The sequence below is a fragment of the Peromyscus californicus genome, unplaced genomic scaffold (assembly GCF_007827085.1).
Source record: "Peromyscus californicus insignis strain IS unplaced genomic scaffold, ASM782708v3 Scaffold_15__1_contigs__length_86483966, whole genome shotgun sequence".
In the NCBI taxonomy this organism is placed as follows: Eukaryota; Metazoa; Chordata; class Mammalia; order Rodentia; family Cricetidae; genus Peromyscus; species Peromyscus californicus.
Window position 1 is genome coordinate 25,990,507 of NW_026294447.1, and position 27,221 is coordinate 26,017,727.

The 27,221-nt window shown below is 45.7% G+C and overlaps 1 protein-coding gene across 1 annotated transcript; it reads left to right on the top strand.

Annotated features, from left to right (window-relative positions):
- Window positions 1-13,021: 13,021 nt before the first annotated feature.
- Window positions 13,022-26,780, top strand: Pax9 (paired box 9). The gene is given in 6 exon segments (XM_052738252.1): window positions 13,022-13,075; window positions 13,168-13,506; window positions 13,508-13,747; window positions 13,749-13,926; window positions 16,766-16,908; window positions 26,526-26,780. Coding segments are annotated over 6 exon segments (1,209 nt in total).
- The last annotated feature ends 441 nt before the right edge of the window (window positions 26,781-27,221 follow it).

Below are 27,221 nucleotides of genomic sequence, written 5' to 3' on the forward strand. Positions count from 1 at the left end.
GGAACTCGAAGAGGCTACACACAGCAGCCTTTGACTGAGGACCCAAGGTCTGCAATTTGACACCCTGACCTTCATGTCTACAAATAAACAATGAGATTTACATGCAGTTCTTCCCCGTAAATATGACTATGGGGATGTTAATGACAGTTATGTTTTAGGTTCAGCCATCCATTTGTGGAACATGGCCCGACTCCAATTTAGATGAGCGTTTTTTCTCGTTGGGAGATATGTGCATCATCTTTAAGAGTTGTTAAGGCCATTTGTGTTGTAAGTCTAAGGAGCAAATGGCCACAGGTTGTTTGTCATGTGGCCTGAAGAGTGAGTTGTTTAACAATCCAATTGGACATAGAGGAATTGAGAGATCAATGAAGAGCTAGCCATCCCCCCACTCTCATTCATGATTGGAGAGGAAGGCAACTGCCCTGGCTGAGATGAGATCTCTGGACTCCACCGCGTAAAAGAATTCAAACCAATATACCAAGAGACCCACAGGAGAGAAACTAAACCAGGCTTTGTCAAAGCCACTGTTTGTGGTTCAGCTCAGCGCACCTGTGGACTGAAGCCACAGATCAGAGACCCAGCCAGAGAACACCAAGGGCTTCTCATGCTCCACTTTGGCTTGGCTGAACGAAGCTCATGGTCTGTGAATGCTCCATGTAAAGCTAGGCCAATTTACCTGCTTTTAGGGCAAAGGGATCTGTGAGCAAGTACAGGATGGTCAGGCTGACCTTGTGCTAGCTGTGTGTTAATTTCCCTCTAACATGTAAAGGTCTGGATACACTTTTCATGGGTTGTTTATAATATAGGCTTCAAGACAGATCCCAGCATATATGCATTTATGGTGGTTTAGGCATCTAAATGAAAAAAGGGAACTGCTTTATGACCTCACTGGAACTCATCTTGATAATGTTATGCTTGGTTTCCTGGTGTGCCTTGAAATATTTTGGGGATTTCATGGAATTTTAAACCAGAAAAGAACAACTTAAAAAGTCAAAACTTTGTACAAGACTCTTCTTTCTTCCACTGAATGGTGTGTGTGCATGTGCTTGTGCTTGGCGGAGGAAGACAGCATCTCACAGAAAAAGACAGAGGGAGCTAAGGAAGGAGGGATATATAGGAGGAAGCCTTAGAAAAAGCAAACTTGCCCACCGCCCTCCCTGCCCCCCTGCAGTTGGTAGGTACTTTTGAGTCGTCATGTTATAACACACGTGCACAATGTTGCCTTGCATCAAGAAGTGTTATTGTGTGTCTTCAGGTTATTGTTGACTTCCAGGAGTGGGGAGGGGAGGAAGGCTGTGGACCAATAACCTCTGGACTGAGTATGATATCTTTGGCAGGCTTAAAAACAAACTAGAGGCTGGAGATGTTGCTCAGTGGTAGAGCTCTTGACTATTATGTGTGAGACCCTACATTTGATCTCTAGCACTGAAAAAAAAAGTGCAGGGATTTTAAAGTCAGACCTTTAAGCTTAGGGCATTTGAGGAAAGTTCTCACAATGGGTAAACCTCAGGGATAAGATGACAAATTGCCCTTACATCAGAGATGATTACATTTATTTATTGAGATCCACATGAATGTATAAACTTATTGGCAATAATACATCCTTTAGTGGTAGCAGAGTAATTTAACTTATGTTGTTTACATACCTTTCTGCTGTTAATCCAAGCATCCATTTTACTTTTTCTAGATTCTTGGAGGGGATGATGTGAGGGAGAAAAGGTCTTTTTTTTTTTTTAATTTGTACAGAAAATAGACCTCTTTTCCTCCCTCAGCATCCTTCTCAGAATAAATTTCTCTATTCAAGAAAGACCTCTCAGACTCCCCACACTAATGCTTTACTATGGTCATACGAAGAGATCACAAGTGATCTCTAGGAAGTTCTACATAAACATTTTATTTCCAAGGTTTGACTCTTCAGAAAGTATGCACTTGGATTCACTTTTCTGATTGTCCCTTTTACCAGATTCTAGGGAGGAGATGGATAGTACCTAAGTAGACTCCTAAATCACTTTTCAGGTTTAAAAGGATTGTAAAGTACATCAAGGCACACTTTTCACCTGCTTATATTCTGTCCTTCTTAAAAAACAAAACAAAACAAAAACTATAAAAATGTTCATGAGATACTGTTTCCTCATGTGTTCTCATTTGCTTTCCTGGATGAAAAGTTAACTAAGGTTTAAATAAATGATGAGGAGTATGTCTCCAGAATGCCTTACATTTGTTTGTAATTTTTTTGACAGCTCGGTGATAGAGTTATGAAATTTCAAATTATATTTTGGGTTCCGGTGACATGTGCAAACTGCATATGCCTTCGGGTTTTATTGACACTAGGAGCTTTCCCAGAAGAAGGGAAAGTACAAGTTTTACATAGTGTCATCCACGTGTGTGTTATTCATTCCTTCTGCAGAATTCAACGTTATTGCTTTTACCCTAGGGGTACATTTTCCTCAAGGAGACTAATTTGCTCTAATAGAAATAATGGTGTCTCCTATGCACCTAATACCTTTATCCCCCAAACATTCATGTGCCTTAGTGGTTCCATGATGAAACACACTGATCATATGCATGTTGTGGCCAGAAGCCATGGCTCATCTTACAGGGAAACTACAAGGTTAACCCTGTGTTTTCTGTCCTGTTTTCTTCTTTCTGTTGTGGAAGAAACACCAAGTCCTAAGATGATTTTGTTTCACCGCTAAGTGTTACAAATAAGTCTGATTCTGAAAGGTGGCTTCTTAGCTACCCTTGAATTGGATGAAGAGACCAAGGGAGATTAATTGTGGAGGTCATACTCTTTAAATAATTTAGCTACATTGGAATGTCCAGAGCTTTAATAAATAGCATGCCTCTCTACTATAACCTCTTCTATTGGGGGAAACTATGGATGGCAGAATGTTTTTCTTGTTGTTCTAAAACAAAAAACTAAGAAAGTGAAAAACAAGGAAATTGTACCTGCTTACATCAGTTCCCACCTGAGGACTTCGTTTTGTGTCAGAGTTGAAGAAATGTGTGGGACCAATTTTGGACAACAAAGCTTGTTGTCTTTAGTATTGAGCCATCTGGGAAGTCTGTGAGTATTTGCAGCATGTGTCTGCCCTTTTCGAATTGATGTCTGTGTGTGTGTGTGTGTGTGTGTGTGTGTGTGTGTGTGTGTGTGTGTGAATTACAAGCTAATTTTCTCTCCTTAGCCTTAAACCTATTTGCCAATACATACAACGTGATGCTTTTATCCAGCAAGCGATGCTTAAATCTACTGGCTTGGATGCATTTACGATGCAAAAGGAACCTGCCCGGTCTAGTAGGCTGGCAGGCTTTTCTTTTCAGCCCATGGGTGGCAGTGGTGGCAGTCCTGGTTGCTGGAAAGATTTGTAAATGAAGCCAGGGTGATTTAACCCAACTAACAGAATCTTGATTTTTTTTTTCTATTTCCTGACTTTCAGGGTTTTATACATTTTTAGCCTTAAACTGACATTATGAACATTTTTTTTAAAAACATCCAGTAATGGGATCATTATTTCTCCCCCTAGTGAAAGGGTGTCTCTAAGAACAGAACCATGTGTTGGGGCAGAAGGCAATCCCAAAGGAACTGGATAGGAATCGCTCCGGCAATAAAAACAGCTAAGGGAATTTGTGTTGTCAGCTCGCCAGAACATCAGATTCACACCTCCGGTGCTGCAAGAGGTGCCAGGGGGCTTTTAAAAAGTCCTCTGTAGCTGCGACCTTGGCTTTCTAGCCCACTGAATAGTGGCTCACCCTTTAGCCAGGACCTTGGGCTACTGTCTTGATCCTGCAGGAAACAGTGCTAGCCTTCTTCCCCCAGCCCTCTAGGTCCACCCAGAGAGTCTCTGTCCAGATTGGCGGTACTGGTACAGCTGTAGTATATGCAGGACACTGGCTCATCCTTTTGGGTGCTAATCTCCAGTCATCAGAACCCTGTCTCCCTCAATCATTAAACTTCTAGTCTGAAGATAGAGCAGCAACAGGAACCACACAGCAGCACTCTAATATCTAACGCCCCTGTAAGGCAGACATTAATAAGAATTAGGACAAAAATGCAAAGAGCTATAAGAGCTGTTACTATTGTTTAACACCCCCACTCTTTTCTAAATTCTCCCTCAAGAAACCCCTCTTTTACTTTTTGTGTTCTGTGCTCATCCTCCTCACTTATGAGGCTTTTTACATTAAATGCTTTCTCAAAATGCTACATGACTAAGATATGCCCTTAAACGTCTGTGTATCTGTTTAAAAATGGACAGGTAGTTTTATTAGGTGTGTAAATTGTTTCACTATATAGTCTTTTTTTTTTTTTTTTTAAGGAAGCAATGCTTGTGTCTGTGCAGAGGAGAAAAGCAAACATTATTGTTTGGTTTTCAACTAAAACAGAATTTAGGCAAAATGGGCTCATGGTAGAATGCTTCTTGGCCATCATGTGTTCAACCCTCAGCACTGCAAGAGAATTAAAAAAAAAGTGAGCTAATTTATACTAATTTCCCTGCGTTTTGTTGTTGAAAAGGTAAATCGTGTAATGTCAGCAATCTCCCCCAACTCCACCCTTAAAACAGCTGTGCCTGGTGTGGAAATTCGTTTATTCTGCAATGATATTATACTGTATTATATACATCTTAGTTTAATAAAGGAAGAGTTAGACTCGTGGGGTGTTTTGTGTGTTTTCTTTAAGCTTCTGTGTTTCTATTGAAAACTGCTGTGTGTGTGTGTGTGTGTGTGTGTGTGTGTGTGTGTGTGTGTGTGTGTCCTTCAGCGATTTTCCTAGAGACCCCCTTTTGGGGTGGGTTTATGTCTCCACTGCTGGAACCTGCTTGGGGGGCGGTGGGGGGGGGGGTTCAGCTCCTTAACAGGCACCGCTTGGGTGGAATTATTAGACCGGCGGCGTTGGAAGAAGCAAGGAAGAAGTTTTCTCTGGTTTCGTAGAATGGAGTTTCTTGAGGCAGACAGTCTGCAGATCCTACCTGCCTCCGCCCAATCTCCAGTTAGAGTCAAGGCCAGGGAACAAAAAAGACGCTTATTGGGACCTGGCTGGAGAAGTTTCAGGAGGGTCAAACGCAGTTGAAATGCTGCTTCCTGCCTGCAGAGCTCTGGTGACCTATGCCAAGATGCGGCTGTGACACCCTAGTCTGGAAGGGAATTTCAGTTGAAAACACCAGTTTGAAATTCCCATAGTCCAGCCGATTGGGAAGTGACTTCGTTCATCCCCCCACTTGGGGACGACGACAAAAAACCAAACCAAACCAAACCAAACCAACCAACCAACCAACCAACCAACCAACCAACCAACCAACCAAACAAACAAAAACGAATTCTCCGTGGTCCACAGTTAAAGCAAGTTTCCCAAGCCAGTAAAGATCCTTGCCTGGAGGGACCAAATCGAAGCTTTCTCTTCCCTTGGTTGCCACCTCTTCCAGAGCTCACTAGAGTAATTTTGTCATTAAACGTGAAGTGTAAATAGGGAAGGACTTGAAAGGGATTCCCGACGCATCTTCGCATCTTCGGGGAAGGAAAGGGGGCCGCTTCAGGGGCTCTGCAGAGAAAAGCGCAGCTACCTCTACCACGTTCACTTTCGGGTCACTTGGATTCACCAGCTATGTTAATAACGGGTTCTAATTTTATTGTTCTGGGCGCCTTCTGGTTTGGTTCCCATGATAGTGATCTTTCAAGGACGCACGCACAGGGATACGCCAGTACACATCCCCAGAAAAGCGAAGGTGAGTATTTCCCGTGCTTGGGTTGACGAGAGCACAAGAGCCCGGCCGCGTGCACCCGCCCTGGCAGCTGCAAAGCAAATGGAGCTGAAAGAGCAAAATTTCTTCTGGTCCTTCCTTGGCCCTCTTTTTGCTAGGAGGCTGGGCGTGGCTGGAAGATGCAAGGCCCCCTTCTCAGCGTGCTCTGCCTCCCTGCTCAGGCTTAGGTGGTCCTAGGAAGGGACAGAGCAAGCAGCGGGGGTCCAAGTTCGGTTTCCCACTCTCTTCTGGTCAACAGGAACCTGTTCAGTTGGCATTCTCTTCATCCGGAGGTGTCCTCGGAAGCAGGTCCTCTTTGACAGAGACTGTGTTTGACTTAGAGGAGGTTCCCTTTTCTAAGATGTGGGGGAGGCTGGGGAATGTCCGCTTTCCTTGTAGACACCTGCAGTATGGAGTCTTCTCCGGAGCCTTTAGTGCCAAGCTATTCCTGAAGACTGGAGAAACGGAGAGAATGTATAGCAGGGGCCTAGCGAGCTTCTGACTTAACTCCTGCTTGATGCGCGCCGCCGGTACCTCATTGAAATGTCTTAGGTGTTCCCATTTAACCTATGCCCGTGTTTTACCTGTTGTAAAGTGGAGACAAGAGCCTTGCCGCCTAGGAAGGTTATTGTGTTTGACTTCCTGGGCTCTCACTGAACAGTGGGACGAGCTAGCAAAGAATATATCCACCACGCTCTCCCTTTCCCGTAGCAGAAGCGCTTCTTTTCAGTCTCTAGCTTCCCCAGCCCGTGGGGCAAGGATAACAACAAATCACTGATCCCGAGGGGTCCCTGAGGGCCGCAAAACCAAGATCCCGCAAGGGAGTGTGGGAGACAGGAGTTTCTGCTCTCTATCAGGCAGTAGAGCAGTGCTTGGGTTTAACGCCTCAGGCGCGTGATGGAGCATGGCGTGCTGCTTGGAATCCGGCAAAAAAAAAAAAAGTTAAGACGACAGGGTGAATTGAAAAGTCTTCGGATTTTCGAACGCCCTTCCCAGACTTGTCCGAGCTGGAGCCATGATGCCCGCGCCTGTAGGTGGCGCTGCGATGAGGCGCCTGGGTGAAGAGAGCGCTGGCTGAAGACTAAAAGACATTTGAAAAAAAAAAAAAAAAATCTAAGAAAATTTCCATAATTCCCTTTCTGCCTCACCACCCCAGCCTCCTACCTTTATTTCGGTGGGATAAGGGGACAACACCCCACCACTTTAACGCTTCGTGTTTCACACAGGGCTGCTGGATGAGAGAGCCCAGAGAGTGCTGGACCCGAGAGGTCCAACCTCCATACCCAGTGTCTAGGTGCGAGGACAACATCCCGTCACCAGCTGTCGGGAGGCACGCACAGTGATTGATCCCCACGTCGCTGCATCAACGAAGATGCTAGTGACTGACAAGATACTTCTTGCAGGCTGATTCAGAACCTTCAAGTGCCGTACTTAAATCGGGTCTAAAGAGGTTTGTCCCCCAGTTCAGCAGTCCACGCCCATCCAAGGGGTCTAAGGGCTGCGGCCCTAAGGAGAGGAAGCGCGCTCTCTAGACCCCTTAACGTGCAAGCAACCCTGATCACCAAATAACGCTGTGTGGAGCCTGACCTAGGATGGGTAACCCGCACCCCACCCGCAAGTGCTGTCCCGAAGCCAGGACTAGAGGCGCGGCCTGGTTCTCCTTTATCTTTTCCAGAAAGCTTTAGGCCAATCGGGAGGCTGTCCCACTGCCCAAGCACAAACTCCCGAGGGGAGGTTCACAAACAACTGTGATAAAGGAGCATTTTTGCTCCCCTCGCAGCGACCGCCCCCTCCCGCCACCAGCTGTAATTTTCGAAGTCAAAAGCTCAAGGTCGTTGAGCGACCCGTGGCCTGCGTCCTCGCCGCCGCCGCCGTAAATCGTTACTAAAACTGCCACCATGGCAAAGCGAGGACCTCTTTTGACAGCTACAGGGTCAGCCTGCCCCTCCCCGACTCTTCCCAGTCTCTATCCCTCAGAAGAGGCCTGATTCGTGATTGCACTTGCTGTCGCTCAGACACGAGAGTTTTGCTCCTTGAACAAAAATATGTTTCCCTTTCATTTGAGGCTTTAATAAACAAACGCAATCGTACCACAGGAGGCTCAGAGCCGTCCTTCTGAAAGCAATTCCACTGTTGAAAACTGAAAAATGGGTGTAATTTGCGTTCGGAAAGTGATGTTGGGGGTCACAGCAATTTCCCGGCCCGTTATTTATTTTCACTTTAAAGTCTTTAGGGAAGATTTGCTTATGTACTCGGAAACTTTCCAGTACGAGAACCCCAGCAATCCCACTCGCCTTCACCACGGGAGGGGGGCTGGAGGTGGAGAACAATTACTGAGTGACGCTAATATGGGGAAACTGAAAAGAAATGTCGATTGTTTTTATTGTAATAGAAGGAGTGAGCAAACAGAAAAACCAACCCCGGCTGATCGGAAACAGGCAGGCGGAGAATGAAGAGTGGGTTTCAGGCCGCAACAGGCCCCTCCCTCCCCTGGCCTGGGAAGGAGAGAGCCGGCGCTGAGCGCTCGCCGGACCCTGCCGCCTCCAGCCCCGGTTCCCCGCGACCGTCCAGCCCCTGCGCACCGGGAGCATCTTCCCAGCTCTTGCCCGCCCTCCTGCAACCTTACCTGCTACGGAGGAGGAAAGGGTCTCCGTACGCGAGGTTCCAAACAGCCAGGAAGCAACGCTCGCTCGGGGAGTCCTCGGACTCCACTTGGGGTCCCCTGCAGCTTCTGGCTGCGCTGGTGCGTCCTGCAGCGTCGCCCGCGAGCCAAGGCCAGCAGGTCAGTGTGCGCGCCCCTCCTGCACCACCCATCCTACCCTACCCTCCGCCTAGCTGAGGACCCCTGCAGGCTGGCCCTGTCCCCAGACCTCAGTGGTTGTTAACTCTAGCTGCCGCCGCCACTGGCGGCTCGGGATACAAATTTGTTGGGCGAGCCTTCTCGGGTGGACCTTGCCTGGCCATGGGCGCGGGGCGCGCCCGCCGTTTACCCCGACATTGGCGGGGAAGGGCAGTGGGTGAAGGAGCTCAGACCCTGCCTGGCTGGGCCCTAATTGAGCGCCCAGATCCTAATTGCTTTTTCTAAGTCAAGCGCAAGGCGTGCGCACTTAACTAGCACCGCCATGCTGTACAGGAACCCGACTCGAGGCCCAACCGTGGCCGGCAAGTTTCCCAGGAACTCACTGACTCTGAAATTCCACGTCCCGGAGCTTGACTCTGGCTGCCAACGATCCTCAGCGGGGCATAGTGGCCTGGGCCTTGCTTGACTCAGTCTGCTCCAAGCAGGGGACAAGTTGCGGAGTTCGGTTCCCAAGTATTCTCCCCTACCTCCTGAGTTCACGGCAGCTGCGATAGAGCAAGACTCCCTTCCGTCCACGCGTCTCCCTCTCGCCCTGCCTTCCCTTCCGCGGTCATCACGGACCTGCAGGCGCACCGAAGCTGTCCTTAAGGACTGGCTGAGATCAAATGATGGCTCCGGGAGTCGCTCACAGCCTGGAGTGCCGCCGCCCTGCGATGCATTGTGCGCGGCCTTGGGAAGAGTTAGATTCCACTTCCTGCGCATCTCTCAGACCTCGCTAGTGCCTAAAGGGACGCGACGCACCACAGGTGGCGGGGCCCGTGACACAGGGACCCACTGACAGATTTATGAAGACTTTACAAGCGTCTAGCCTGGGTCGTTGGGGGCAGGGTTGAATTCAGCAGAGGAGGAGAAGCCCCCGGCATAAAGCTCCTCAGCGCAGCCGTGTGAGGGCCTAGCTGCCCCTGCATCTCCGAGTTTGACTCCCACAGGAGGCTGCCCAGTGCCAAGTGTGTGGAATCCTGGCGTAACCTCCTCCTTCACACCCTCTAGTTCTCCAGCTTCCAGTCTCCTACTGAGTAAATATTTACCCAGAGAAGGGGTCGCCCCAGAGGAGGCCTTAGCGCCTAGCTTTTAGCTTCTCTCCAGCCTGAGCCAGATGCAGGCCTTTCTGGCTATGTTTTGGTTTTGGTCTTAAGTTTCTCCTTTTAGTAGAAATTCTCTCCATTCCTGTATGACCTCCTGGATCCAGACCTCAGTAACCAGGGGCCCTGACCCTCAGTGACCCTTGCACTTTCTTGAAGTCCTGCATCCCTCTGCCCACCAAGGCTCACTGGGACTAAGTATCTTTCCCCCTCTCCCTTCCATCTGTGCATTCCTTTCCCTTTCCCACCTCCTCCCTCCCCACTTTTGCTAAGACTCCAGGGATCACAGGCTCCTTGGCCTCCAGGGCACTCTGTGCCCCTTCTTGGAGATGACGTGTCTCTTCTCTGTTCCTGCATCTCCAGTTCCTAAAATCCCTAAGCACCGGCTTGGGTCTGTCATAGGTGCTGAGGGGCCCAAAGCATCCAAGATGGATTCATTCTGTGCTCTCCAGAATGCTGTTAGGAGGGCCCGAGGGACACTGAGGTGAGGACCTATGCCCAGGAAGATGCTACCTGCACATGCCCAGGGCAGCCACAGCAGCTAAGACCATGAGCCACCAACTGCCAGATCCAGCAGACAGAAAGTCTATTGATGTCTGTGGTCCTGTGCAAGAGCGAGGGAGAAGTGCGACAGTTAAGGCATTGGAGTGGGTAAGAGGATGCTGTGTATTAAATTTCCAAGCCAGAAGGCTAGACACACAGGTCTCTGGATCACTCTGGGTTAATGAAGTTAGTTAGGTTCTCTTTAAAATACCAGATCTTGCCACTCCACAAGGCTGGACACGCTGCCCCTACCTACCAGTTCAGAAGGGTGTGAACTACTCCAGGGGTGCACCAAAGCAGAGCAAAGAGCACACCCAGAGGACACTACTCGCGTGGGTTTTGTGTGAGGGCAAAGGCTCCTCATCAAGGTGCAGAACATAAGCTTTCCTCTGCACAAGTCTCAAGTCTCAGGCAAAGTTCTGAGCTCTACTCAGTCTCGGTGTCTCAAGACATTCATAGTGTAACACAGAGGGGGATGCTTGGCTCCCTGAGGCTCCCCCTGTGTTATAGAGCCTCAGACCATGCCACACAAGAAGCATTGAGCAGGGAGACAAAGATAAAACCACAAAGTCAAGCTTTACAAAGACTTTAAACATTTGAAACCGACCAACAAAAACTGGGGGCTATGTTCAAGTATTTCTGTCTGTGAAACCTTTCAAGATTCCTGATGATATGATACAAGACATTTGAAGTAATCTTTCAAATTCTTCACAGCTCAGTAGTTTGAATTCAAAGTGCATGCTCATCACAGAAGCAGGCACCTGAAGATCTGCGTTCACTTCCAAGGCAGGCGATTACTAGATTTCTTGGATTCTTGTCAGTGGTGAACCGTCGGGGTTCCTTTGCTTTCCCTGTGTGCAGACCTGAATCCTGGGGAGAATGGGAGCACCGTCCTCCATCTTGCGTGAACAAGAGCCACCAGTTGTGATAGAGATGGAATAATAACATTCTCTTTCCTGTGTAATACAAATCCGCCCAAATCATTCAAAGTGTTTCTCTTCCTTATTTTATTCACGTTCTTCACAATCTTGGCTTCGTCAATAAATACATTTCTTTGCCCCAAATCGTTCTATCCTCTTTGGGCTTCGGGTGAGTGAAAGTGAAAATCCACAGGTAGGCAGAACCATAAGATCTCTGGTAGCTAAAATGAAGTCACGGGGAATTACATACAGATGCTCAGATGCAGCCTAGGTGTCTACCTTCTTGGGGTTGTCCTTCATATTTAAAAAAAAAAAAACTTTCAAGGTTGCTCACCGGTGTTGAGATCCCTGGCAAATTCTAAAACAGAGAACCCAGGACCCTGCGTTCTGGGTGAATCAGGTGTGTGTGTGTGTGGGGGGGGTGGAGTGTGGGGAGATGACCTCTGCCATCTACGTTCTAGGTATCTGCCCTCCTTCCCCGTGGAGATCCTGCGCTCTCTTTAGTCGGGGGTTTTAAAATTCTCCACACAGCAGGCGGTCCCCTGCCAGCTTCTTGCTCTGCTGAGGTTTAGCCTCTCACTGCGGGGTGGGGGTGGGGGTGGGGGCTAACCATCTCAGGCGGCCCCCTAGTCCTTAACACCTCAAGCTTCTCCCCTGGACCTCTGGTCTCTCCGTCTCTCCCATCGGCCTGTCTTCCGAGCTCCCCCCATCCTGAGTGGACTGAAAGGAGGTAGAATTTGTGGGCAACTCTTTCTGACAGTCCCCAAAGGTCAGCATGGCAGGTAGTTCTCAGTCATCCTCATCTCCCGGAGCTCCCTTAACTGTCGCGCCCGCTGGCTTCCTTAGAGTCCTAACCTCCAATTCCAATGCTGAGAAGTCCATCTCTTCCCCAAGAGGTGTCCTCGGGCCCCTACCCGCTTAAAGTCACTCAAACTGAGACCAAAGCTTCCATTCGCTTATTCAGCATTTTTACCAGCTTGATTTTGCACTCTGTTTGTGGCGCCCCTGGGGGAAGGTGTCAAACACTCATATTTATTGTATGTAGTCACCCAGGTGCGGAGCCGGCCTGAAACAGACAGCGGAAGGAGTTTCCCCGAACTGAGCTGCCACTCACCGGCCTGCACCAATTACAACGCAGACTGCCCGCGGGCCCACCTCTTTTGGGGTGTGTCACAAGTGAGCGATAGACTGAGCCGCCCGGCCCTGCTCAGCCCAGCCCACGTTGCTGCTTAGATTGAAATGCAGAACTCAAGCCTCTTTCTGCCCGGCACAGACTTCCTTTTACTCTTTCCTTTGGCACTCTCGTCGCCTCCTCCCGGGGAGAAGCCCAGGCACCCGCGACTTGGAGCCGCGACAGGTCGGCCTAGTGAAAGCGAGAGAAAAGTTTCTTTCTGGGAGTGCGGAACTGGGGCCGGGTCGGTGTGCTGCTCGGAGCAATGGGTGAGTGGCGGCGGGGGGGACGCTGTCAGAACCGAGGAGGGAGGGAGCGAGCAGGCGAGGGCGAGAGGGAGGGAGCTGGGGCGCGCACCCGCGCTCTATTGACTCAGACCGCGTCCCTAAGAGCTGTGCGAACGCGCCAAGGGTCAGCGGCGACAGGGGTGCAGTGGGAGCTCCCGCTACCGGGTGGCAGCTGATGCCATTTTCTGGTCTTAGGAGGGCCGTGGCACTGGCGAGACCTACAGCTCCAATGTCAATCCAAGTTTTGTTGCTCACGTGCTTACACATGCAAACAAAACGGAACAAAAAAACAAAACAACCCCTCAGCTTTCCCCGGATTCTGTGCAACCGCGCTGGGGGGGAGGGGGTAAGGCGGTGGAGGGGAGCGGGGGCCGAGGGTTTGGGTGCCAAGCAGGCAGTGAGGGGCGCGCTGGCGCGTCAGGACCGATGTCCCCGCCTGCTTCGGAGAGTTTTGGGGTGTCCCGAGCTGCCCTGGGACTTGTTAGTAGCTGGAACGTGCACAGCAGGAACGAGGTCTGGCCGCAGCTTGTTTGGGGCCCTTGGGCCCAGGCCGGGGCGGGGGGGCCGTCTAGTTTCGGGACAGCCACAGTTCTGAGAGTGTCACAGCCCTGTCCCCGGATGCTCGCTCGCGGAGGCCGGGCGGCAGGCGGCTGTCCCAGGCAGCGGGTGCGCGTTGTCGCGCGCTCTGTGCTCCTTTTGCAGAGCCAGCCTTCGGGGAGGTGAACCAGCTGGGAGGTGTGTTCGTGAACGGAAGGCCGCTGCCCAACGCCATTCGGCTTCGCATCGTGGAATTAGCCCAACTGGGCATCCGACCCTGTGACATCAGCCGCCAGCTACGGGTCTCGCACGGCTGCGTCAGCAAGATCCTGGCGCGCTACAACGAGACGGGCTCGATTTTGCCCGGAGCCATCAGGGGGCAGCAAACCCCGGGTCACCACTCCCACTGTGGTGAAACACATCCGGACTTACAAGCAGAGGGACCCGGGCATCTTCGCTTGGGAGATCCGGGACCGCCTGCTGGCGGACGGCGTGTGCGACAAGTACAACGTGCCTTCGGTGAGTTCCATCAGCCGGATTCTGCGCAACAAGATCGGCAACTTGGCCCAGCAGGCTCATTACGACTCGTACAAGCAGCACCAGCCTGCGCCCCAGGCCCGCGCTGCCCTACAACCACATCTACTCCTACCCCAGCCCCATCGCGGCGGCGGCGGCCAAGGTGCCTACACCACCTGGGGTGCCGGCCCTCCCCGGCTCGGTGGCCATGCCGCGCACCTGGCCCTCCTCTCACTCTGTCACGGACATCCTGGGCATCCGCTCCATCACCGACCAAGGTAAGGGGCTCGCTCGGAGGCGGGGTGCTGAGTGGAGAGGGTTCCCGCGCGCTGCCGGGAACCCCAGAACCTTGGGGTTCTTAGCGAGCGTCGATCCCACCACCTGTGGCTTTTTCTTTTGGAAACCTAAGGAGTCTTCCCAGGGGTTGTCCTGATCTCATTAAACTTGAAACTCTTGCCCCCTCCTCCGTTTCCTACACACACACACACACACACACACACACACACACACACACACACACACACACACACACACGAGTCTGCGGCCTCATCTCAAACTACCAGACCCATAACATCCCCCCATCCCCAACACATGGTTCGCATTTTCCACCCTCCCCCGCCTCTCGCGCACCCGCGGCCTCAGCCGGGCGAGCCTGCCTGGAGAGCGCAGCCGGCCGGACTTGGGGAGCAGTGGGAGGCCCTAGCGGGCTTGGGCCTGCCCGCGGGCTGCAGATGCTACCGCCGGTAACTTGCTTGCCGATCTGATGCAGCAGCTACGGGGTCCCGCACGCTGCTGTGGAAATTGTATTATTATTCTCGGATTCTGGCAATCAGGGCCAAATTTGCTCAGGCAGGAAGTTCAAATGTCACCTAATTGGTTTCATTCTTATGCTTCACTTCATTTTCCTCGGAAACGGAGATCCGGGTTCTCTCTCTCTCTCTCTCTCTCTCTCTCTCTCTCCTCTCTCTCTCTCTCTCTCTCTCTCTCTCTCTCTCTCTCTCTCTCTCTCTCCCCCCACTGGACCCTTAACAGACGTTAATTATCAACCCTGTTGTTACGGTGACAACTGCTTGGTGATTCCCTGTTGTCTTTTCGGCTGCTATCTCTGATTCCCCCCAGGCTCCCTCTTTCTGCAGAGTACTCGGGTACTGGGAAATGCTAGTGGCCGCCGGGTCCCTTCCTGCAGGTTTTCAAGCCCGAACCTTGCGCTGTCCTGGGTGTCTTTTCTGTCTGCTCAGAAAGATCCCCCGAAACTCCGCACCCTACGACCCGGCTCCCCCAGGAGGCTTGAGTTTGTTTTCCTTTATTGTACTGTTAAAAAATAAAATTTAAAAGACATTAACTTCTTTCTTGGTGTAGGGAGAAAAAGAAAGTTAATTTTTTTTTCTCCGCTCAATTTACTACCTAATTTCTCAGTATAAGGTTTAAGACAGGCAGAGGAAAAAAAATAATTAGGAAAGAGGAAACTATTTCCTGTAACCATTTCTTGCTTTTTGAGTTTCCACCACATTGGTACAATTGGCTTTTAAAGTAATTAACACAGTGCATGATTTCTCATCGTCTTGTTTTCTGACTGGGAATCGACAAGAGTAAAATTTTGAGTTATTTGGAACTAGTTGGAGCCTTGGTTGGAGATGCTGTCCTTGATTTATAGGATAAACTGACCTCACTGACATTTAAAGGAAGCCCCTGTTCGTGGGAACGTGTGAGATCAGCAGAAATGGGGGCTCACAGGGGGATCTCAGTTTCTTAAGATAACTTCGGGCTTGTGCCCACCGACTGCCTTTTGTCTGGGAAGGCAAAGGCCATCAGGCCTGAACCAGCCCTGGCTTCCTGCTGCAAAAAATGAGAACACAATCGATTTCTTTGGAGGGGGAGGCATAGTGAAAATAGCCTGACAGATGAAAAGACGTCGTTTCTTCTCTGGGGAATCTTGCAGTCAGACCAAGTGTCAGGTAGGAAAGCATTGGATCACAGGAGGGACATTGTTATCTATTGTGATGTCGCCTTTAAACAACCAGATTTCTGACAAACTTGTGCATATGAAAAGGTAATTTCTCCAAATGACCGCTCTCTGAAGGACCTGTATCAGACAGAAGTTTTTAAAATCTAGTTGAAATGACACTGACGAACCTCTGGACACAAGACCAAGAGACAAAACAGATGCATGGCAGCCTGCAAACATCTTTCTTCGATATGCATAATTGTAGATATTATGACCATCACCTTACTCTATAATGTTTTTTGTTTATATCTCCTTTAAGAACAGAAAGATAGGCACATGGCTTTACTCCTTTTCTTAACATTGAATTCTACTTTCATTCTCTTAATACTTTATTTTTCTCTTTTTGATACTTAAAAAAAAAAAACCTTCTACCATTGACACCCACGGTATTTCCAGGCTTCATTTTTAAAAAATGCATATAAATGTACTCATTTAGCAGGCAGAGGCAGAGAATGTAGGGAAGTCCCATTAACATGCAATGTGGAATCTGCGCACGTATATTTTGCATGTGTATTGTGGGCATCATTTAGTTATTTGTTTGCAAAGGACTTTGCAGGTCTTTTGTTCGTTCTTATTGACATAACTGTCAGATAACCCCACTGTGCAGTGGGCGTTTTTCAGGCTGTCTGTGAGCAAGACACACTTAAGTCTGTACCCCTCTCTTCCTCATCAGTCCTCCTCAATGTCAGGTCTTCGCAGCTCTCCTTCAGTAAGCACAGAGGTGATGCACAAATATCCAGCTTCACAGCTCTGGGGTCTTCCTTCCATTTGGAAAAAATTCTCGTCTCTTTCAATCCGTCCCCTAAGAGATCAAAAAGGAAGAAAGGAAATCTAACGCTGGTTTTAAACAAAACAAAAACAAAACAAAATTCCGTCAGGCGTGGGTGAAACTTAACTCAGAGGCCTACTTTCGGGCCATCAAAACTTCTCCAGGCCCTAGGCTGACAACGGAGGAGTCTAAGCTTTGGTCCAGCGGCTGGTAGGCGTAGGCGGCCTAGCGCAGGAGAGTTGACCCCAGGTCTTAGCCCGGGAGGTTTGTGGTTAGGGATTTGGGTCTTGTCTCAGGAGGGGGCGCGCGGGTTGAGCTTGACAACTCTCTTCCACCTTCCCAGGAGTGAGCGACAGCTCCCCCTACCACAGCCCCAAGGTGGAGGAGTGGAGCAGCCTGGGCCGCAACAACTTCCCGGCCGCCGCCCCGCACGCAGTGAACGGACTGGAGAAGGGGGCCTTGGAGCAGGAGGCCAAGTACGGCCAGGTGAGGAGGAGAGGGCTTGGCTCGGCGGCGGCGGGCCTCCTGGGGCCGGGGATTGGGAGATGGAGGACGGGCGCAGAGCCTTTCTGAGCCCCGACCGAGAGACACCAGGGCTAGCGACCCACTGGAGCAAGGGGATGAATCCCAGCTTGACTAGATCTGGGCTGAAGGCTGAGCAAAAGCCTGGCATCCCGCTGCACGTGTGGCCCCCAGCCCTCCCACCACACCTAGCCGGTCTCTGGCAAGCCAAGGCCGAGCTTCGGGATGGCCGGGCCTTGGGGTTCAGAGCAGCGCCGGGTTAGCCGGCTGCAGCCTGGACACCGCAAAGTCCGAGTCCTAAGGCTTGTGGGAGGCTGCGGGGCCCTGTACGCAGACAGTCCCCTGCTCCGGCTTCCAGAGACCAGCTTGTCCGGCGGTAATGGAAGAGGGGCAACCAGATAAACGTAATAAAGTTACCATTTCCCGATTAAAGGTCACATCGTAATTTCCCAAGGGAGGTTAGTGAGAAAACCTCAAATTATACGGACTGGCTGTGGACCGTTTAATTTTCCTTTCCCTCCCTCTGGCCCTCCCTCTACTCTCTGAAGGAAAATTTAAAACACTCGTGTTTCTCTCCCCCCCCCCCCCTCCAAGAAGAACTAAGCAGCTGCCACACAAAAGTGTGAGTCCAAATTCGTCACTATGCTAGAAGGAACAGTTCGAAACTCAAGTGCGGACTTAAGGCCAGAATTTACGGAGTAGACTCTACCTCTCCAAAGCGACAAAGTACTTATCTTAAAGCCTTACAACTTCATTTCTTGTCAAAATCAGTTATACTATTTATTGGAACTTATTATTCTTATCCATTGGGGGACACCCTGACCATCATTTTTTTTTTTTCTTACAAATTACATTTCTATTTCCTAGTCCCTCTCAATGTTGTCGGAATGCATTAGTAGCTGGCTATTCCCTGGCAAGCAGAACCAAAAACAGCAGGGAAGGAGTGATGCTTTGCTCAGTCTGGTTCCGCTGTAAAGAATGCCCGTGAGGTATCACAAGCAAACTCACCATTTTCTTTCTCAAAGACCTGCCTGGAACAATCAGCTCACAGAGAGGCCGTGGTGCACAATGGTTAGAAGCCTGGTGCTTTGGTACCGCCGCTTTTTTTTTTTTTTTTTAAAAAAAAAAAAAAAAACAAGCTGTTGACCCATTTAGAGCCTCGGTTTCTTTATTTTCAACATAAGGAAATAATAGTCCCAGAGACCAAAGAGTTAGTACACCGACATGGCTCTTAGAAAACATTCATTAAATATCCCCTGTGGTTATAAATGGCAGTTGGAGATTGACTTTTGAAAGCAAGTGATATTCATAACATGCATTGTTTAGAAAATCCATAGTAAGAAACCTTCCACCAAGCATTTGTGACAAACAGTAGGAAGTGTACACAGAACAACAATAACACCAGTGAGCGTCGAACAGGAGCTCAGTCAGAGCCTTCTGAAGCTCACTGCTTTTTGGAATCACACTGTGAAGTCTAGAGTTCAAAATAAGCTCCAATTCCCACACGCAATCCATGAACAGCACCCTTTACAAAAAAGTAGTTTCCCCATCCAAAAACCTTCATAGCTACTTTCATTTCCCACCCCTCCCTTGAACGACGTATCTGTCAGGAAAGCTGGCGTAGAAAAATGGCTAATTTATAATATGCTTTAAAGCTAAACTGACAGTTTATTTAAAATAAATACCATTTCAAGTAATTTGATGTTTCCTTAAAACTCATTTACAAGGAATTTTAAATTACTAAATTGTGTTTTATAAAAGCAAATAATTTAAGGAAAAGGTGGCCAAATAAATCCTGTTTTAAATGTTATAATACTTAAGAGACCAGGACCCCAAATAGAAGGATATTTCTGTCAAATTAATATTTGAAGAACTCTTAATTGAAATGTTATCCCATACTGCCATGTAGGCAGATAATTTAAATGATGCACAATCACAAAACAGAAAGTTTCTAAGCACAACATAGATCAGTGGATACTCTATTATGATGAAGGCTAAACATACATTAAAGAGGCAAACGCTTCAGGGTAGACATTGATTTCTTGATGTAAAATTACACATAAACTCATAAGAATTAATATGAATGGGAATTGCTTATGTTGTAATTATCTTGTAATATTCTATTCAAAAGCTAACTTTAATTTTACAAGTCACCGCTCCCCGTACAAAATGTTGTCAGCATATTCTGAGGATAACTCAGGTACCAGTTGCCACTCTGGTCAACAAAACTTGAAAGTCCTTGACAAAGGAAAGCTAAAAAAAAAAATGTGCCTGAAATATTTGGGCGTTTGGAGTTGTAATTAATTACCGTGCTATTCTTTAATGCTAGTTTCCTTTTGGGGTATTCAGGGGGAGATGGAGAGTTCAGACTCAGAGCTCAGAGTATGTTTTCTTGGGAGACACCTGTAAAATGACCACAGAACAAGCTGGCACTGAGTGCCAATACTATTGGTTAGTTACCGTGATCTAGAGTTTCTATTTTCAGCTCAAGCTTCAAAGATACCTGATCCCTAGGAATTAGAACTGTATGCACAGTTCAGTCATACATCCACCTATTCACTGTGTTTGAAAATTAGTTTAGAATATTCAAATTTATCTTATACATTAATGTTGAACTGTAATTCTTACTGGAGTCCCATTCAGAAGTCTTTGTTGACTAGGGTAGAATATTTATTTATCTTAGACTTTTCAACTACATTTACTGTTGGGCAGGAAATCCTTACTCTCATCTACTTGTGAAGGGAAACAATGTTTTCTTGTTCTTTATATTTGGTTTACTTTTATTGAAGGCACAAAATCTGGACTTAACGTGATCAAGTGAAAAAAATACATGAAATAGATAAACATAGGTGTTGGACCGTATTTGTCCTTTTACATGGAATTTGGTAAATTAATAATTGATTTTATTTACACAGTTCATAAATAAATGTATAGTTTTTGAAAAGTTTTCTCCAAATAGGCATGTTTCCTCAGAACAAAAATACTGCTCACCTGCTACTCTAGAGTAATATGAATGATAGATTTACAGGGTCCCAGTATCTTTATTTTGAGGTTGAATATGTTAATAGAGACAGTAAATTTAATATAGTATTCATTAACAATTGAGATGCCAGAAATAAAGAATAGTCTATAAATATACTAAAAATAGTTCAGAATTAAATGAGTTGTGAAAACAGCTGAATTTAAAGATGCAGCTTAATCTAAGATTCTCATAAAGTATTCATTTGTGCATTATTTTAAACGATGATACACCTGAATCATCTTGTATATAATTTCCTAGTGAAATATTTTAAAAACTTTGTTTGATAATTAAGCAAATAAGTAAAATAAAAAATTTAAAACCCATTTTCCTGAACATAATATTTTCATGAAGACAGAAATGAAGTTTGACTGAATTTTTTTCAGAGTGAATAAACAAAGTTAGCGTTTTTGTTAAATTAATTTATAATTTTATAGAGAATGAAATTTTAGGCAAATTCCAGTAGTCTTTGAAATTCATCATACTTATGACATACATGGTCTAATTTGTTTAGCTTTCAGCCAATAGTATTTTTAGACAACTTAATTATAATTATATGTCAGTAAAATGTGTCATGTGAAATAGCAACAAAAGGTCATTTAAAAGACCGTAAAATCTAGATCACTAGATGAAAGGATTCTGAATGTTTTTTTTAATATCTTATGTTAACTTAGGTGATTGACATGCTAAATGATTTGATCATTGTACAATGTATACATGTACTGAAGCATTACACTGTATCTGATAAATACATATAATTATTGTTGTATGCCAATAGAATACAAAATAAAATTAAATAAATCAGTGTAAGGCTATATCAATTTTGATAACATTTAGAAACATAAAATTTGAAAAGATTTAAATACGATACTAGCTTCCCACTATCTAGAGACATTTGGGCCTGTAATGGAGTAACTAAAAGTGTTCTCTTGGATGAATGTTGAGCCGTGTGTATGACTGTTATTTCATTTTACCAGGTTTGTTTAACTAGGTCATTATACAACAAAGAAGGAAAGAAGAGTAGTTAGAAAGATAATCTCAGAGAAATAATTTCTCAAAAACATCTGCTTATTTTCAGACGCAAATTTGTATTTTGTCTATGAAACTGCTATTGTAAATATATGTGAAACACAGTTGTTTTTATGGCCAAATATACTTTATCATAAAGCTAGGGTAAACTCATGTTATTAGAAAGGAAAGGCCAAGTGGGTCGGAGGAGTGGCTGACAGGTCGTGAACAGAGAACCTGCTACTAGACTCTTATTGACATTTTCTTCAAGAAAGAAACTATTGAGTAGCTAATTCCCAGAATTTGAAAAGTAGTCTTTAACTTCCAATTTCCAGACAGTTGTCATACCAGTTTCTTCCTCCTCCTCCTCCTCCTCCTCCTCCTCCTCCTCCTCCTCCTCCTCCTCCTCTTCTTCTCCTTCTCCTCCTCCTCCTCCTCCTCCTCCTCCTCTTCCTCCTCCTCCTTCTTCTTTTTTTCAAGGTCACAAGTGTTTGGATACTAATGCATTTCCATTTTCTTAGAGGGGGAGGCATACAAGGAACAACCATAAATCAAATAGTTAAACGGCTGGCTGGAACTTTTATTCACTCTTGCCCATAGCTTTATTCATTTGGCTTGCTTGAAGTAAATACTCGTTCTGTGATAAAGGGGGGTGGGGTGGGGTAGCTCTTTGTTTTGTCCTTAAAACAAGAGAATCGTATCTTTTGCGCTCACAAGTCTTCAGTAAGTCATTTATGAAATGTCCCTGATGTGTCCCATTTTGTGAGGCTACAAGGTGATTAAGGCAGGTCCCTGTCCTCCAACAGACTGCCAGCACAGCCATGGGACCACCTAACTCAAACTACATTACACCATCAGTACTCCTCTAGAAAATGTCTTCTAGTGTTCATGAAATAAAAGCTGTCTTTTTTCCTGAGACAACTCAACGAAGAAAACCAACTCTGTCTGTTTTACTCTGTATCAGCTAATCTCATTTCCAAAAATAAGATGAAGGTAGCTGGTTGGTACAACAACCTTTCAGAGAAAAGAATTTGTATTGCTTTCTTGGAAGATCTTTGTGAAAAGGCGGCTGAAGGGCTAAAGTCTTATTTATGAAATATTTAGGCAAAGCCGTTTTCAAAAACAGGGTTTCTCCTGCATTCCTATTGCAGGGTTTCATTTAGAAAATTTGTTGACTTTCCCCCCGAGATTCCGTATGTCGATTGATTTATAAATCATATTTGCAATCCAATTAAATAGTGTGATTTAACATGTTTGCTCCTGCTGTATTTATGGTGTACATTTGGTAGTCTCTATGCAACCTAACTAGCTTTTCAGACTAATTACATGCCCCTTCCCTGAAAACGTTAAACAGATTTGGGGAGTTGGAGTTTACTCTTTTACTGGAGAGCATAAACAAACCAATGCTACCTGTGGGTTGCTTTCCTTTGCTGTGGAAAATTTTACCCTTTCAGTGATTTCTTCATAAATAACGACCACTTTACCCAGGAAAGATTTATTACTTTTGCTAATGTCATGTTTCAAAATTAATAGTGAGAAAATTGATATTTATTGAGTCACTGGAATGAATGAACAGTGAAGGGGCTGGGGGCAGGGGCATTTTGAAGCACTTTTTTTTCTTGCTTATTCTCCCAAACCCTACCCCCAACTCCCCAGTTTTGAAATCTGAACTCCCAACAGCAGAATGGGACATTAAGACAAAACTCCCCTCTTGTTCTAGTCAAGTCATAAGCATGGGGATAAGCCAAGCTAAGGCTGAGGATTTCCACCTTTTCTCTCCCTGTAAGTGACCGGTTGCCTCCCTTTGTACAGGATGGAGCTTCCTCTCTGAACTTGATTTGGGTTTTTCAGCGGCACAGAGGGGAATCACACCCCTAAACTGACAGGCAGGAAATACCATGGCATTTTGAGAACCTTGAAATATTCAGTATTACCACAGATGAAAACAAAGCAAGTTTGGTACTTTAGGTATGAGAAGTTGGGTAGCTATGGAAAAATTAACAGGATGTGTTATATTTGGCAAATGAATATAGTTATGGAGTAAACAAGGCACCTGGAAGTAAGCTTAAAGCTCAATGTTTTGCCTCTCCACGAAGGGAGCATTATCTGAGGCCCAAGAGTCTGATCCAGTCCTTCTGTTGGTTGTATTTAAGGGGTGGGGTAATAATAGCTGCTTCAAGAATGAGGGTATCCATAGTAACTAACACCCCCGGCACCCCACCGAAGGGCAGGTAGCAGTGACAGAAAACAGAAGTCAACAACAGATAGTTTCTCCCAGATAGATCATTATTTTGCCATGCATGTTAAATCTTTTGACATTAGGCACTTAAAAAATGTAGAGTCAAGTTTTCTGTTATTTTAAAACTAATTTTAACATTTTCCTCCTGTATTGGAGATTGAACCCAGGGCTGTATGCATGCTAAGCTAAGAATGTATTTCACCACAGAGCTATACTACCAGACCTTAATATTCTTTTTCTGTTTTTCTAGGTACACATTGGTATTATTAGTATCTAAATACTAATTAATGGTTGGCAGGGGCCAAACACAGGTGTGGACACCATTCCATAATTCTGCTGGGATGATTACATTCCAAAATAATTTTTAAGATATCTTGGGGAAAATAAAATAATGAATGAAAGCAATTAAAGCAATAATCTCTGTAATGCTAGACGATTCGCCATCTTCTCCTGTTATTTGATGACTCCATAGATTTTTATTACCTAAGAACTCTAAAATAAGTTCTTTTGAGACATAACAACTAATTCTTAAAAAAGGGACATAAATTTTTTTGTTTTGTTTTTTGTTTTTCAGAAAAGAAAAACTGATAAAGAGAACTGAGTTCTAGGCGAAGAGAGAATCTTTTACCAGGCTGTAGTTTGAGATTAAATTATACCTCCTGACTGTCTAGGAAAAACACCTTGGTAGCTACAGAAGACTCTACAGCATCAGGCAGGAGTGATGGGCTTTAAGTGTGTGGCCCTTTTCCAACTTTCTAAATGGCCTTGTGCATAAAAAGATAGGCCAGGTGGTGGTGGCACATGCCTTTAATCCCAGCAGAGGATTAAAGGCAGAGGCAGGAGGATCTCTGTGAGTTCAAGGCCAGCCTGGTCTACAAAGTGAGTTTCAGGACAGACAGAACTGTTACATAGAGAAATCCTGTCTCAAAACCACTCCCCATCCAAATAAATAAATGAAAATAAAAAGAAGATAGAATTTCAGTTTTATTGAACAATGATATGAAGTCATTTCTTTGTTAATTGTTCGGAGCTTTAGTTAAAAGGACATCATTTGGGAGGTCCTTTGAAATATATTTTCATTTTATCTGGGTATAGTGGTATATACCTGTGACTTCTGGTTAAAAGGCTAAGGCAAGAAGGACATGAGTTTGAGGCCAACCTGGGTACATAGTGAGACCCTGTTTAAAAAACAAAACAAAACAAAACAAAAAAAACGAAAGCTGGGCATAGTGGTGCACTCCTTTAATCCCAGCACTTGGGAGGCAGAAGCATGTGGATCTCTGTGGGTTTGAGGCCAGCCTGGTCTACAGAGTGAGCTCCAGGACAATCAGAGATACATAGTGAGATCCTGTCTAAAGACCCCCCCAAACAAACAAAATAAACAGACAAAACCCCAAACAAATAAAAATTCCCAAATCCCAAACAAAAACGTTTAAATTCCAATTGAACATTACATTATGCTATATATTATCTTGTAATTGTGATAAGCTGAGCAGTTTATAATGAGCTATTATTTTTTGTTTTTGTTTTTTGAGACAGAGTTTCTCTCTGTAGCCCTGGTTGTCCTGGAACTTAATCTGTAGGCCAGGCTGGCCTTGAACTCACAGAGATCCACTGCCTCTGCCTCCTGAGTACTGGGATTAAAGGCATGCACCACCACCACCCAGTTGATCTATTGTTTATTAATCCTTATAATTGTATAAAATACGTTGGATATTTGTAGGTACCTGGGACATAGGAGGTATTCAAGGATCTTTCTTTTCTTTCCTCTTCCATTTTTAAAAGAATATACAATGACAAAAAGAAGAATATAAGATATGTGTTCTAATAGACCAAAGATTTAAGATGAGGTTTTGTCAGAACTCTATGGGCAATGCTAATGTGCATCCATGTAAATTCTACCATACACATGTATATGTATATATGTACATATAGATATTCCTTTTACACTCCAAAAATAGGCCTTTAGACCTCACCATTATGTTCTCATAGATGTGGAAGTAAAAATGACGACCAAATGAGTTAATTCAGAAAGCAGTTTCTGGAACTGAGTGAGAAGGGGTACAGCCTATTTAGTGGACGGCACACTTGTGTACAAAGTCCTGGGCTCAATCTGAGTACACAAAAGAAAGCATCATTTTCTGTCCTAACTTAACTGGACAAAGCATCTAATATGTGTCTGATTTACTGAGCTCTAGGGACTACATCATGATTTTCTAATACAATTCCAGTATTTACATTACCTTTTCACTGGGAAACATGTTGACACGTTAGTCCAGTCATGTCATTTCCAGGAAACAAGATTTAGTCTTTATCTTTAAACAGAGTAGAAACTGAGAGGAAAAAATGAACCACTTGAAGGGTGGGGAGTACTCACGCCAGAGAGGGATTAAAACTCAGGGTGTTTTTGGTGTTGTTAATAGTAACGATACCAACAATGATTTATTGGATGCCAAGAAGCACTGGTTTCTAGGCAAGCTTGCCCGCCAGAGCTGCTGTATTTTGTTTGCAAACAAAGCTTTCACATTAAACTCGTTTAAAGGGATTTGTCCATATGACTAAAAAACAACAACAACAACAAAACAAAAAAACAAACTTTGCAAGAGCAAAACTTCCAATTTTGTGGAGAAAAATTTCCTTTCTGCTAAAATGGTGAAAAAAATACATCCCCCAAACTTCATTAAGAAAACAAACAAACTCCAAACGAAAACAACAGTAAGAAAACAGCAAAAGCCCTTGCTAGAGAAGTCCCGATTTTACATGTCCTTTGTCCAAGTGGCGTTTTCAACATGGCATCTTAAAATATGGCCCATGTTTTATTTAACAGAAGGTTTGCTCATTTTGAGTTTCTAACACAACAACCCACACCTTGTGCCCTTCTCTCCTGGAAATGAAAGCTTCCTGAAACAAGCCTGTCGCAAAGCTTCAACAAAAGGGCCCAACAAAACCCAAGTGCCAGGAAGGTTGACAAAGGCCTGGCGAGCTGCTTAATCACCTCGCCTCTTTCTCACCCTGCCTCGCCTTCATATGCTTGCAAATCACAAAAGTAAGAGCTGTGAATTTTCTGGCTGTAGCTTCCTCCAAAAAGCGTTTGTAGAAAGAACAGTATCTTGCTTTTCAGCTCCGTGTTTGTTTAAGTAGCAAGACTGGATACTTTCAGGTCAAAGTAAGGTTAAAAGGAAGTCTAGGGAAAAAAAAAAAGACAGCCCAGAAGTAGAACCAGGATACTGTTAGCTCACTCGCACTCTCTATTCTGTGTCTAAGGACTGGAGAGATGTTGAATACTGTAATGTGATTGTCTTTCCTTTCTCTCAGGCACCGAACGGTCTCCCAGCTGTGAGCAGTTTTGTATCAGCATCCAGCATGGCTCCTTACCCTAGTCCAGCTCAAGTCTCACCCTACATGACCTACAGTGCTGCTCCTTCAGGTTATGTGGCTGGACACGGATGGCAACATGCCGGCAGCACCCCACTGTCCCCCCACAGCTGTGACATTCCCGCATCGCTGGCTTTCAAGGGAATGCAGGCAGCCAGAGAAGGGAGCCATTCTGTGGCGGCTTCTGCACTCTGATGGGAACTTCCGCTTACAGCCCCTTCACTTTGGTCTCCTCTCTCAGCACATCCTCCCCCTCTTCACATCCCCACCCCTCCAGTGGTCCAGCCCTCTGGCCTCAAGAGCTGGCTTTATGGATTCATAACCTCTGTGCTGATGACACTTAAATATCTCTTGTCGTAAATTCTTTTTATTTTGCAGGAAATCTGGCATAACTTTAGGATTTAAAAACAAAAGCAACTCTAAAGATTGAATGAGACATTGTGTTGCCCGCACACTGTTTTAGCATAGTGAAGAAACCTGTACCCCTCAAAGGGCTTATGGGACTTTGTAGACCTGTCTTTGGTAAAACCACACATGTATATTTATTCTAAATCAACCTGAACTTTTGAAACGTGCAATTGTTGAGATTTTGCAAAATCAATAAAGGAACAGAGACGTAGAAAAAAAAATTAGCTA